The following is a 13305-nucleotide window of genomic DNA, read 5'->3' as shown; positions in this document are numbered from 1 at the left end:
GAATTGCTGCTTCAGTAATAAAAGTTTTGGACCATTTTATATACCTCAAAATGGTGCTACATATAAAACTTCAACTTATGCCATAAAAAACAAACCAACAACTACTACAACTACTACAACACCTGCTATCTAATTATGCATTTAAGGTCAAGAGTTAACAGGCTTTGTGCATAAGCGTATAGGGATCATGTAGTGAAATATTAGGGGCAGGAAGCGGGGTCGGTTGTATGTAATTGCATTTAATCAATTTTCTATGAATAATTTCTTTAGGAATCTGCAATGCGGGAAGCAAAACTCCGACAAGAAATGGCAGCTGCCAATGAGAAAGCACTGCTCTACCGCAATAAGGTATCGATAGTTCTGCACCTGTAATGTACTCAAAGTCTAGGTGTTTTAGATCGGATGTGTCCTCAGATTTCACAATGCATTCTGTAAGGGATCGGCTCTCTGGTAGACACGGGTGCACACAAAAGAATCCAGGCCAGTTTAACAAAACAAAGCAGCCTCTTCTGGGTACAAAAGGTATAAAACAACCAAAATGGAACAGTCCATATATAGCATGGGCTCACCTACTTCAACGACAGACCTTCACTTAGCCTCTAGCAGAGACTGCACCACACAAGCAAGGTCTTTTCACCGTGTTTTAATAATATAGCTGGAGTTCCTTATATCGACCATACAACGCCCCAGTGTAGGGATATGTGAGCAGCCAGTTCCACACATCTCTCTGACTGCCCTTAAACCCAGTGGCCATCTTCCATGCCCTCTTTTTGCCCAAAGCCAGAGGGTTGGGTATCTTTCGCCATCAAACAATGAACCCTCGACAGATCGTCCGCATTGCCATGTAGTTTCCCAGGCCTATCCTCTATATGGAAGCTAAAATCCTGAAGTGCTAGGAACCATAGGTCACTCAGGCATTGTTCCCCTTCTTCCGCATCCACTTCAGTGGGGCATGGTCTGACACTAACTGAACTTCCTGCCTAATAGGTAGTATCTTAAAGTGTTCAACGCCCACTTGATGGCCAAATACTACTTCTCCAAGATGGAGTAGTTTATCTCACAGGGAGACAGTTTCCGACTCCAGTTCATTATCGCTCACTTCCTGAGATAAAGCGGCACCTAATTAGAAATCTGGTGTGTCTCTCTGGACAAATAACTCCTTGGAGAAATCCAGAGCCACCTACACTGGCTGTTTACACATGACTAGCTTCAATTCCTGGAACGATGTCTCAGTGCATGGAGACCACTTGGCCGTAGCCGATTTCGTACCCTTAATTAGGTACATCAGAGGTGCGGCTATCGTGGCCCTTAATGCCCAGAAACTCCCTGATCTGCTTCTTTGAGAGTGGTTGTGGCCAATGCTGGATTTCATCAACCTTATTCACTTCCATCTCCATGGCACATTTCTTCAGGTTGATGGAAAGCCCGCCTTCCTTAAAGCATCAAATATCGCCTGAACTTTGCCTAGATGGCTTTGCCAATCCTGGCTGAAGATCACTATGTTATCCAGGTAGGTTTCTGTGTGTTTCTTGTGGGGAGCTAGGATTCGGTCCATGGCTGTCTGGAAGGTGGCTGGAGCACCTTGCAACTCAAATGACTTCCTGACATACTGGAAACAACCATCTGGCGTTTGAAAAAGCTGTCTTCTCTTGGGCAGCCTTGGAGAGGGAAAGCTACCTTTTGTGAAGTCCAGAGTGGTAATGTACTGGGCTGGCCCTAGCCTTTCAATGAGCTTGTCGACACTGCATTGGATAAGTGTCAAATTTAGAAACTTCATTCAGCTTCCGGTAGTTATTGCAGAATCGCCTTTCTCCATGTGGTTTCGGCACCAAGACAATAGGAGTGGCCCAACCACTCTTGGGCTCTTCAGTGACACCTAGGCTCAACATTCATTTCACTTCCTTTGTGAGATTACCTCTTGGCAGGCTCTGGAAATCCAATATGGCTTCAAATTCACCCGTTCATGAGGCTCTGTGAGGACTTTATGTTCTGTGACCTGATTACAACCTGACCACTCTGAAAACAGATCTCTGTTCCTATGAAGCGATTTTTAGCACTGCTGCTTCTGGGCAGCTGGCAGCGTTTCTGCCACCTTTACATCCTTCATGTCATCTTTGGGCTTAGCTAGAAATTGTGGAGCTTTCACATGGTCTCTATCTCGTCATGGCTTGATCAAATTGGTAGGGCTTCCTTCTTACCAGTTGGTGGACTTTATAATTGAACTTGCCAGTCTTTTTGACCACTTCATAGGGGCCCTGCCATTTGGCCAGAACTTTGCTTTCTACCGTGGGTACAAGTATTAGTACCCGATTTCCAGGGCTGAACGGTCTCACCCTTGCCGACCGATTGTACACTCGTGACTGTGCCTCTTGCACCTGTAAGAGTTGCTCTCTCATGATGGGTATCACTTCAGCAACCCTTTCTTGCATGTGGGTGACACGATCGAACCTGCTTCTGTAGGGTGTAGCTTCTGCTTCCCAGGTCTCCTTTGCTATATCCAGGAGGCTCAAACAGACAAAACTCTGTAGAAACCTGTGGAACATTTCTAATGGAGAACAACCCAGTCCCATTCTTTTCTTTGCTGTCCTTCTCTACGACATTCTTATGCATAGCCTTCAAAGTTTTATTAAACCTTTCCACCAGACCGTCCGTCTATAGATGATAGACTGAGGTTCCGATTTATGTAATTTGCACGGTTTTGCACACCTCTCTCATCTCCTTCGACATGAATGTAGTCCCTAGGTCCGTTGGGATCTCCTTAGGCAACCCCATTCTAGAAAAGATATGGACCAACTCCCGAGCCATAATCTTAGTGGAAGAGTTTCCCAGTAGTACGGCGTCCTGACACCATGTAGCATAGTCCAGTTCCACCAGGATATACTGATGCCCTCTGCAGACATGACCAGGTGTCCCACTAGATCCATGGCTATGCAATCAAAAGGGACCACAATGATGGGCAATGGCACTGAGGGACTACGGAAATGAGGCACCGGGGGGATGTCAGCTAGCAGGTGGTACAGGACCTAAAATAGTTCATGATCTCCCGGTGACAGCCGGGCCAGTAGAACCTCTGGAGGTTCCATTCCTAGGTTTCGTCTACCCCCCAGATGACCACCTAACAAATGAGTATGGGCCAGGTCTAACACCCTGCGTCTGTACTGCCCTGTCACCAGTAACTGCTCGATCACCTCACCTCTCTGCTTGGTGACACGATATAGTAACTCCTCATTTACAACAAAATATAGATAATGGATGTCGGCCCCTGGCTCTTGAGCAACACCATTAAGTACAATCAAATTATCAATGCTCCTTTAGCATTCTCATGGATACAGTGAACGCCCACCATCTTCCCAGGAATAAGCCAGTGAGGAAGTGTGGCCCTTACTAGGGTTACCAAATTTCCAGAGTCCAATAGACCAGTCATTGGCAATCATTCACTGAGACGGGACATGCCCGCGGCCCTTCACTGGGTTGAGGGTCTGCATTGCAGGCAGGGTATGCAAAATATGAGCAGCTCCATCCTATGCTGCAATCCATTTGCTCGGTGGTCTTAGCACAAAAGGCAGCTATGAGACCTGGAGTGTGACACCTCCAAGGAATCACGTTAATAGATGGCGCCTTCGGCACAAACTCGGATGCTTCCTGGGCTCTTGGGCGCCCCCCTTATCTGGCTGTAGTTCCTTTCTTTGGGAGTCAACACCCCTTTTGGGACCCCAGTATGGAGATGTTAAGACCCCTTGCTTGCTTCCCCAAGGAACTCTTAACTGCCTGGTACCTTTCCACCAGCGTATTGGATAAAATATAGCTTTTAATAAATATGCAAATAAAATAAAACTAGATCAAATCCGAAGTGCAAAGTGCTAGGACAAACAAAACAAATATGGTGAAAACTCACACAAGTACAAGGAAAATCCGTAGCCTATAAAAGACTCTTACGGACCCTCAGTCCGTTTCCTATATGGTAGATACAGGCGTTGTTGGTATCCTCTAGTAGCAATACCTAACATCAAAAGTACACAGTTTCAATTTAAAAAATGGGTACAAATATTCAGCCAGGTTGTGTGTATATTCCACAGCACACAATCGTAAAGGAAACCGGCGTTGCAAGTTATATGGACCAGCTCACATAAAGCATACCTCTAGGTCAGACTAAAGTACTGTGCTAGTTTTTAAACGTTTGTGTATACATTAGTATATCGCAGATGCAGCACAGAAAAGGCTTGCCAGGCATAGCACCTGCTTGCCACCAATCAGACCTTATGCCTTATACTTTATGATATGTCCCAGTTATAACGGCAATCTCTCTGGTGACATGGTCACATCCCCAAAGCACTCCCCTGATGAGCAGTGACGAAACGCGCCGGGAGAAGGGGAGAGTGTCCTCATTTTGTCTCTACGATGTGAGATCTTGCGTGGAGCCCCAGATCGAGGGAGATTATCAGTGGTCTTGTATGTCTTCCATTTTCTTATTGTTGCTCCCACAGATGATTTCATCACACCAAGCTGCTTGTCTATTGCAGATTCAGTCTTCCCAGCCTGGTGCAGGGCTTCAAATTTTGTTTCTGGTGTCCATTGACAGCTCTTTGGCCTTCACCATAGTGGAGTTTGGAGTGTGAACTTGTTATCAGTATAAAAGACACCTGTCCACAACCTCAAACAGGTGCCATTACTACAGGTAATGAGTGGAGGACAGAGGAGCCTCTTAAACAAGAAGATACGGGTCTGTAAGAGCCAGAAATCTGGCATGTTTTTTGGTGACCAAATACTTATTTTCCACCATAATTTGCAAAATAAATCTTGCAAAATCAGACAAGGTGATTTTCTGGATTTGTTTTCTCATTTTGACTCTCATAGTTGTGGTCTACCTATGATGTCAATTACAGGCCCCTCATCCTTTTAAGTGGGAGAACTTGCACAATTCGTGGCTGACTAAATACTTTTTTCCCCACTGTACACCATAGCCTGTTTACTGATTTAGTGCTTGGATGAGCCATTTTCATAAAGAGATCTAGTCAAAAGTCTAGTTGGTGTCTCTCACGGGAATCTAGAAGATACTGAGAAGAGCCATTGGGACAAGGTGACCATAAGAATCCGACAGCCTTGTATGGATTCAGGTGCTAGTGTTTAGACCCTTACCCCTGAGACTTTAAGGAAACCTGTCATGGACACCCTATTTGCCTGCAGATATAGTGTTAATTGCATTACAATGCTGTCCTGCCACCTTACTGAAAGTGTGGGTGCCGGGAGAAAATGAACTTGACTGCTGCCAGATTTCTGTCCTAGAGACATGCCTGAAGCCGCTTCCCTCACCTCTCTGTACGCAGTAAATGGCGGCTGTAATCACTCTCTGCACAGATACGCTGTGGGCAGTGACTGACGCCACTCCTTGCCCGCCTCTTACTGAAAGCCGGCAGCTACTCAGAGGGATAAAGTTAATTTCCTGCAGATTAACCCTGTATACTTGTAGGTCAAAGTGAACCTTTACCCCTGATACATGCTTCCCGACCCACAAGCAGCATGTATCTGTCAGTGGCTGCAGGATTCCAACTATATGTGATCAACTTTAAAACACTGCGGTGTTTCAGAGAAAAGCAGAATTTCATAGCCACCGGTGACCAAGCCGCACTGGAGACCAGTTGGACAGGCAGTTTCTCCTCACCCACTGCCCTGAAGTGACAGATTTCTGCCTATGCATGTGTACATGAAGAGACCTGTCAGTCACAGGCAGTGGGCTGGGAGAACCTCCTGGAGACCCACCTGCCCAACTAGTCTTCAGCACGACTCAGTCCCTGGCAGCTTTAAACTGTTTTTCTCTGAAACGCTGCAGCATTTCCGTGTTAAACCTATATGTCTGGAATCCTGCAGCCAGTGCCTGACGCTTGTTGCTCGTGGATCGGGCAGCATGTATCCGCTGTCAGATTCCTGTTTCTAGTGTTTGAGGACATGACCAGTTCCCCTTAAGTTATGTGAATGATTGGTAGAGCGTGTCGGCCTCATTTAATCATTACTGCGCAGCGAATTGAAATGCCTGTGTTTTATGAGAAGTTGAGGAATGATGCATTTCGTGGAGTAGATAACCAACTAACTCATTCCTGATTATCTGCTCATGTAAGCATGCCACCAAATAGCTCGTTGTTGGGTGATCATATCATTGATTCCAGTAAAAAAAAAAAAAGAATTATCAAATGTTAATTTTTAGTTATTGTTGTGTAAATAGTTATTGGGTATTGATCGCTAAGTTTCGAGGTCAACGTTGTATGCGATCCAGTAAATGTATACTGAGATAACAAGTTATAATGTGTGGTTAGATGTATGTGAAATATATAACCACATTATAACATTGCTGGACGGTTAATGACCAGACATGGGAATGAACACTACTAATTATTATTATTTATTTATATAGCACCATTGATTCCATGGTGCTGTACATGAGAAGGGGTTACATACAAGTTACAGATTTCACTTACAGTAAGCAAACTAACAATGACAGACTGATACAGAAGGAAGAGGACCCTGTCCATGTGGGCTTACATTCTGCAGGATTGTGGGGAAGGAGACAGTAGGTTGAGGGTTGCAGGAGCTCCAGTGTTGGTGAGGCGGTAGCTCTGGTAGTGGTGAGGAGGCAGCAGAGTCAGTGCAGGCTGTAAGCTTTCTTGAAGAGTTGGGTTTTCAGGTTCCGTCTGAAGGATCCAAATGTGGTTGATAGTCGGACATGTTGGGACACAGAATTCCAGATGATGGGGGATATTCGGGAGAAGTCTTGCAGGCGGTTGGGTGAGGAGCGAATAAGTGTGGAGGAGAGAAGGAGGTCTTGGGAGGACCGGAGATTACGTGAGGGAAGATATCAAGAGATTAGTTCAGAGATATATGGAGGAGACAGGTTATGGATGGCTTTGTAGGTCAGTATTATGCAAATTGTCTCTTCAGAGAGGAAGAGGACTAGATCTCTAGTGCCACCTATTGGAGGTAGCAATCCTAACAGTCAATGTCGACCCTTTAACGAGCCTTATCACATGACTTAGGATAATAGCCAAACCAGAATCTCAGGCTCGTGATAAGGCTCGTTAAAGGGTCGACATTGACTGTTAGGATTGCTACCTCCAATAGGTGGCACTAGACTTCTAGTCCTCTTCCTCTCTGAAGAGACAATTTGCATATTTCCCAGAGGAGCATTGCGGCTTTAAGTCTCCTCACCTCGACATGCTTATCATGTCACTCTCCGCAAGGAGAAACAATACTTCTTGGATCTAGGTCAGTATTAGTAATTTGAACTGGATACGCTGAGGGAATGGGAGCCAGTGAAGAGTTTTGCAGAGGGGGGAAGCAGAGGAGTAGCGAGGAGAGAGATGAATTAGTCGGGCAGCAGAGTTAAGGATGGACTGGAGAGGTGCAAGGGTGTTAGCAGGGAGGCCGCAGAAAAGGATTCATACATTGTTGCTTTTAATATTGTAAACCATTGTAATAACAAAGTGTACTCCTGTTTATGGACATCGGAAATGTTTGTTCTTATGTATATTTTCAATAAACGAAGTTAAAAAAAAGGATTATCAGCAGGACATTGCCTCATGTAGACAGTGAAGGTGACACCAGTACCATGATACTGCATGGGGACAGAGTGACCATTGTTCGTCTGCCTGTGTAAATAGGACAGTAAATGAGCGCCTAACTAATATATATATATATATATATATATATATATATATATATATATATATATATATATATAATGTGTCTCTAAGGTGCACTGATGAGTTGAAATCGACACGTCTAGATGCACCGTAAGCGTCCGCAGGTTCTGTGATTGTTTCATGTGTTTTTATTCCTTGTGATTCATGCCCCATAGGTGGATGAGCTGGAGAGAAAGTGCAAGATGCAACAGGAACAACTGTTTGACTCGAAGCAGGAACTCACAAACACAAGTGCAGAGCTGAAGCTACGGGCCGTACAGGCAGAAGGTAAGGACCGAGCCGTCTCCTAGCTTGAGACTGGATGAGATACGGGTATTCTTTCCTTGTATTTGTCCTAATGATGTCTTGTTCACAGAACGTTTGGAAGCAGAGAAAAGAAGATTTCGTCAGACACAAGATGAAGCCAGTGTGCTGCGTCAGAAAGAAGTATGTAGATAGACTGATCGATAAGGAGGATTTTCTTATAAAGCAGTTTTATCGCCCTTCCATTTCTCTATTCACTTTTGTAAGAACTTGCTGAGATAGCGGCGCTGTCATTCTTGTACAAGTGAAAGGAGAAGTGGTCACACACCTATTTTATTTGTGATACCTGTTGTTGGTGTCAATGGTGGTCCAAGACACCCAGCAATGATATATTTATCTCATGTTTCTGGGAAAATCTTTAATATTGCTGGCTCTCACCCCTTTATTTACTGACCATAACCTATTAAGTAATCACAGGTAGCGCACATGACCCGTCACATGGAGGACAGCGAGAGGATGGCACAGGAGAGGATGCAACGTCTTGAAGCTACAAAGCTGGCAGTGGAAGAGGTGAGATGACACGTTTGTCACCTTTTGGAACATAAACCGATCTCTGGTTCAGCTTTAAAAGAAAGAACATATAAAAAGAATTCTAAATGGGGCGCACACATTCCATGATGCTCAAGCAGTGGTAATATCAGATGCACCGTCTGCATGAGAGGGAAAAATATGATCACTATGGACCTTGTTCCTTTGGAACCACTTAAGCAGCTGGCTGCAACAGCTTAAAGAGAATCTGTCAGCACGTTTTTCTATGTAATCCGACAGCAGCATAACGTAGGGGCAGAGACCCTGGTTCCAGTGATGTGTCACTTACTGGACTGTGTTTTTCTGTTTCAATAAAATCAGTGTTTTATCAGCAGAAGATTATCACTAGAGGTCTCATACCATTTAATCCTTCTGCTTTGTGTAACCTCATCACTGATGACCAGTCAATATACAGTGTGCACAGAAAGCTGCCAATCAGTGATGTGGGCGGGGTTTTATAGAGCTCAGCATTCTGAGATCTGCAACAGCTAAAACTGTGATTGTATCAAAATGACAACATGCAAAGTAGCAAGTGACACCTCTCTGGAATCGGGGTTTCTACCTCTACATCATGTTGCTCTCAGACTGCATATCAAATACCTAGTGACAGGTTCCCTTTAAATAGCACCATGACCAATCTGGTGTATCACTTTTTATTCAATAACAGAGAGAATATCCCCAGATTGGTGATTTCTCTAAATATAACATAGTACCAAAACCACTCAGAAGTAGCCCAAATGTCTCCTGAAAGGGTCTGAAATTCTACTAGTCAAGCCCAAACTCCTGGGTTGCGGGATTCCGGCATAGAGAGTGGCACCCACTATCCTCCATGGTCGCTCTTTCCAATAATCCAGAGCTGACTGGTATTTTAATAAGCTGTGACTGAACATTAATCACTGTATTGATGTTACTGTTCAGTAACACCTTAAAGGGTTTTTCCCACGAACAAAGTAGATCTTAGAATAACAAAAAGTTCCACCATTGGATGTGTTAAAAAAAAAAAAAAAATGTTCCTGTGCTGAGATAATCTTATAAATGTGTCCCTGCTGTGTACTGTGTAATGGCTGTGTCTGACCGTACAGGAACATGGTCTGATCATACCACAGCTCCTGGGGAGGGGAGGAAGCAAAAGAGTATACAGACAGAACAGCATGGGAGCACAGCTGATCCTTTCTGTGAGGTAAAACATTTCCCTGCTTGTTTTAACCCCTTAACGACCGCCGATACGCCTTTTAACGGCGGCCGCTAAGGGTACTTAATCCACAGCGCCGTTAATTAACGGCGCTGTGGAAAAAGTGAATAGCGCCCCCCAGAGTCGGATTGTCTCTGGGGTCTCGGTTGCCGAGGGTAGCCGAGGCCCCAGAGAACATGATTCGGGGGGTTTTTACCGACCCCCGAGTTGCGATCGCCGGTAATTAACCGTTTACCGGCGGTCGCAACAAAAAAAAAAAAAAAAAACGCGATTTGCCGTTTAATTTCTCTGTCCTCCGATGTGATCGCACATCGGAGGACAGAGAAATGTGGTCCCCGATGGCCCCCAATAGCCCCCCAATACTCACCTACCTCCCCCGGTGCTCCTCGTGTCTCCACATGGGCGCCGCCATCTTTTTTCTGGGAAAAAATGGCGGGCGCACGCGCAGTGCGCCCGCCGCCCGGCACCCGGAAGATCTTTGGGGTCTCGGCTGCCGGGGGTAGCCGAGACCCCAAAGAACATGATCGGGGTCGGTTTGCACCGACCCCTGCTTTGCGATCGCCGGTAATTAACAGTTTACCGGCGACCGCAAAAAAAAAAAAAAAAAAAAAGCGATCAGTTATTTCTCTGTCCTCTGATGTGATCGCACATCAGAGGACAGAGAAATAGGGGGATTCGGGGACCCTATCATACTCACCCGGGGTCCCTGGGTCCTCTTCTGTCTTCTCCTGCCAGCCGGCTTTTTCATCATGGCGGGCACATGCGCAGTGCGCCCGCCATCTGCTGCCATCTGCCGGCCGGCAGGAGAAGACAAGTTGGGGCTAAAATTAGGGTTAGAGTTAGGGTTAGAGTTAGGGTTAGGGTTAGAGTTAGGGTTAGGGTTGGGGCTAGGGTTAGGGTTAGGCTACTTTCACACTAGCGTTTTTTGGCTTCCGTCGCAATGCGTCGTTGGAGAAAAAACGCATCCTGCAAAAGTGCTTGCAGGATGCGTTTTTTTCTCCATTGGCTTGCATTAGCGATGCATTGCGACGGATTGCCACATGTCGCATCCGTCGTGCGACGGATGCGTCGTGCTTTGGCGGACCGTCGACACAAAAAAAACTACATGTAACTTTTTTGTGCGACGTGTCCGCCATTTCCGACCGCGCATGCATGGCCGGAACTCCGCCCCCGCCTCCCTGCACCTCACAATGGGGCAGCGGATGCGTTGAAAAAACAGCATCCGCTGCACCCGTTGTGCGGCGCTTACAACGCTAGCGTCGGTACGTCGGCCCGACACACTGCGATGGGCCGAGTACGACGCTAGTGTGAAAGTAGCCTTAGGCTTCTTTCACACTTGCGTCGGTACGGGGCGGTCGCAATGCGTCGGCCCGATGTACCGACGCACGTTGTGAAAATTGTGCACAACGTGGGCAGCGGATGCAGTTTTTCAACGCATCCGCTGCCCAGTCTATGTCCTGGGGAGGAGGGGGCAGAGTTACGGCCAAGCATGCGCGGAAACGGCGGACGCGACGTACAAAAAAAAGGTTACATTGAACTTTTTTTGTGACGACGGGGGCTAAAGTTATGGTTAGGGTTGGGGCTAAAGTTAGGGTTGGGGCTAAAGTTAGGGTTAGAGTTGGGATTAGGGTTAGGGTTTGGATTAGGGTTGGGATTAGTGTTACGTTTGGGATTAGGGTTGGGATTAGGGTTAGGGTTGGGATTAGGGTTAGGGGTGTGTTGGATTTAGGGTTTTGATTAGGGTTATGGTTAGGGTTGAGATTAGGATTATGGATCGGGTTGAGATTAGGGTTAGGGGTGTGTTGGGGTTAGGGTTGGAGTTAGAATTGGGGGGGTTTCCACTGTTTAGGTACATCAGGGGGTCTCCAAACACGACAGCCAATTTTGCGCTAAAAAAGTCAAATGGTACTCCCTCCCTTCTGAGCTCTGCCGTGCGCCCAAACAGTGGTTTACCCCCACATATGGGGCATCAGCGTACTCGGGATAAATTGGACAACAACTTTTGGGGTCCAATTTCTCCTGTTACCCTTGTGAAAATAAAAACTTGGGGGCTAAAAAATCTTTATTGTTAAAAAATATATATTTTTTATTTTCACGACTCTGCATTATAAACTTCTGTGATGCACTTGGGCATTCAAAGTTCTCACTACACATCTAGATAAGTTCCATGGGGGGTCTAGTTTCCAAAATGGGGTCACTTTTGGGGGGTTTCTACTGTTTAGGCACATCAGGGGCTCTCCAAACGCGACATGGCGTCCGATCTCAATTCCAGTCAATTTTGCATTGAAAAGTCAAATGGCGCTCCTTTGCTTCCGAGCTCAGCCATGCGCCCAAACAGTGGTTTACCCCCACATATGGGGTGTCGCGCGTACTCAAGACAAATTGTACAACAGCTTCTGGGGTCCATTTTCTCCTGTTACCCTTGGTAAAATAAAAATTTGGAGGCAAAAAGATCATTTTTGTAGAAAAAATGCGATTTTTTTATTTTCACGGCTCTACGTTATAAACTTCTGTGAAGCACCTGGGGGTTTAAAGTGCTCACCACACATCTAGATAAGTTCCTTAAGGGGTCTAGTTTCCAAAATGGTGTCATATGTGGGGGGTCTCTACTGTTTAGGCACATCAGCGGCTCTCCAAACGTGACATGGCGTCCGATCTCCATTCCAGCCAATTCTACATTGAAAAAGTAAAACGACACTCCTTCTCTTCCAAGCTCTGCGGTGCGCCCAAACAGTGGTTTACCCCCATATATGGGGTATCGACGTACTCAGGAGAAATTGCACAACAACTTTTGTGGTCTAATTTCTCCTGTTACCCTTGTGAAAATAAAAATTTGGGGGCAAAAAGATCATTTTTGTAGAAAAAATGAGATTTTTTATTTTCACGGCTCTACGTTATAAACTTCTGTGAAGCACTTGGGGGTTCAAAGTGCTCACCACACATCTAGATAAGTTCCTTAAGGGGTCTAGTTTCCAAAATGGTATCACTTGTGGGGAGTTTCCACTGTTTAGGCACATCAGGGACTCTCCAAACGCGACATGGCATCTGATCTCAATTCCAGCCAATTCTGCATTGAAAAAGTCAAACGGTGCTCCTTCACTTCCAAGCTCTGCGGTGCGCCCAAACAGTGGTTTACCTCCACATATGGGGTATCGACGTACTCAGGAGAAATTGCACAACTTTTGTGGTCTAATTTCTCCTGTTACCCTTGTGAAAATAAGAATTTGTGGGCGAAAAAATCATTTTTGTGAAAACAAATGCGATTTTTTTTTTTTCACGGCTCTACGTTATAAACTTCTGTGAAGCACTTGGGGGTTCAAAGTGCTCACCACACATCTAGATAAGTTCCTTGGGGGGTCTAGTTTCCAAAATGGTGTCACTTGTGGGGGGTTTCCACTGTTTAGGCACATTAGGGGCTCTCCAAACGCGACATGGCGTCCGATCTCAATTCCAGCCAATTCTGCATTGAAACAGTCAAACGGTGCTCCTTCACTTCCAAGCTCTGCGGTGCGCCCAAACAGTGGTTTACCTCCACATATGGGGTATCGGTGTACTCAGGAAAAATTGCACAACAAAATTTGTGGTTAAATT

At 45.7% G+C, this 13305-nt stretch overlaps 1 protein-coding gene across 1 annotated transcript in view; it reads left to right on the top strand.

Annotated features, from left to right (window-relative positions):
• Positions 1-13305, top strand: part of LRRC45 (leucine rich repeat containing 45) — a 54748-nt gene that overhangs the window by 26754 nt on the left and 14689 nt on the right. The window contains exons 11-14 of the mRNA XM_077251409.1: positions 271-348; positions 7847-7958; positions 8047-8117; positions 8412-8504. Coding sequence (XP_077107524.1) covers positions 271-348; positions 7847-7958; positions 8047-8117; positions 8412-8504 — 354 coding nt within the window. The remainder of the gene's footprint in view (positions 1-270; positions 349-7846; positions 7959-8046; positions 8118-8411; positions 8505-13305) is intronic.

Source organism: Ranitomeya variabilis, chromosome 4 (assembly GCF_051348905.1).
Source record: "Ranitomeya variabilis isolate aRanVar5 chromosome 4, aRanVar5.hap1, whole genome shotgun sequence".
Taxonomy (NCBI): Eukaryota; Metazoa; Chordata; class Amphibia; order Anura; family Dendrobatidae; genus Ranitomeya; species Ranitomeya variabilis.
Note: the sequence above shows the minus strand (reverse complement) of the source record. Positions and strands in the feature narration are given on the sequence as shown.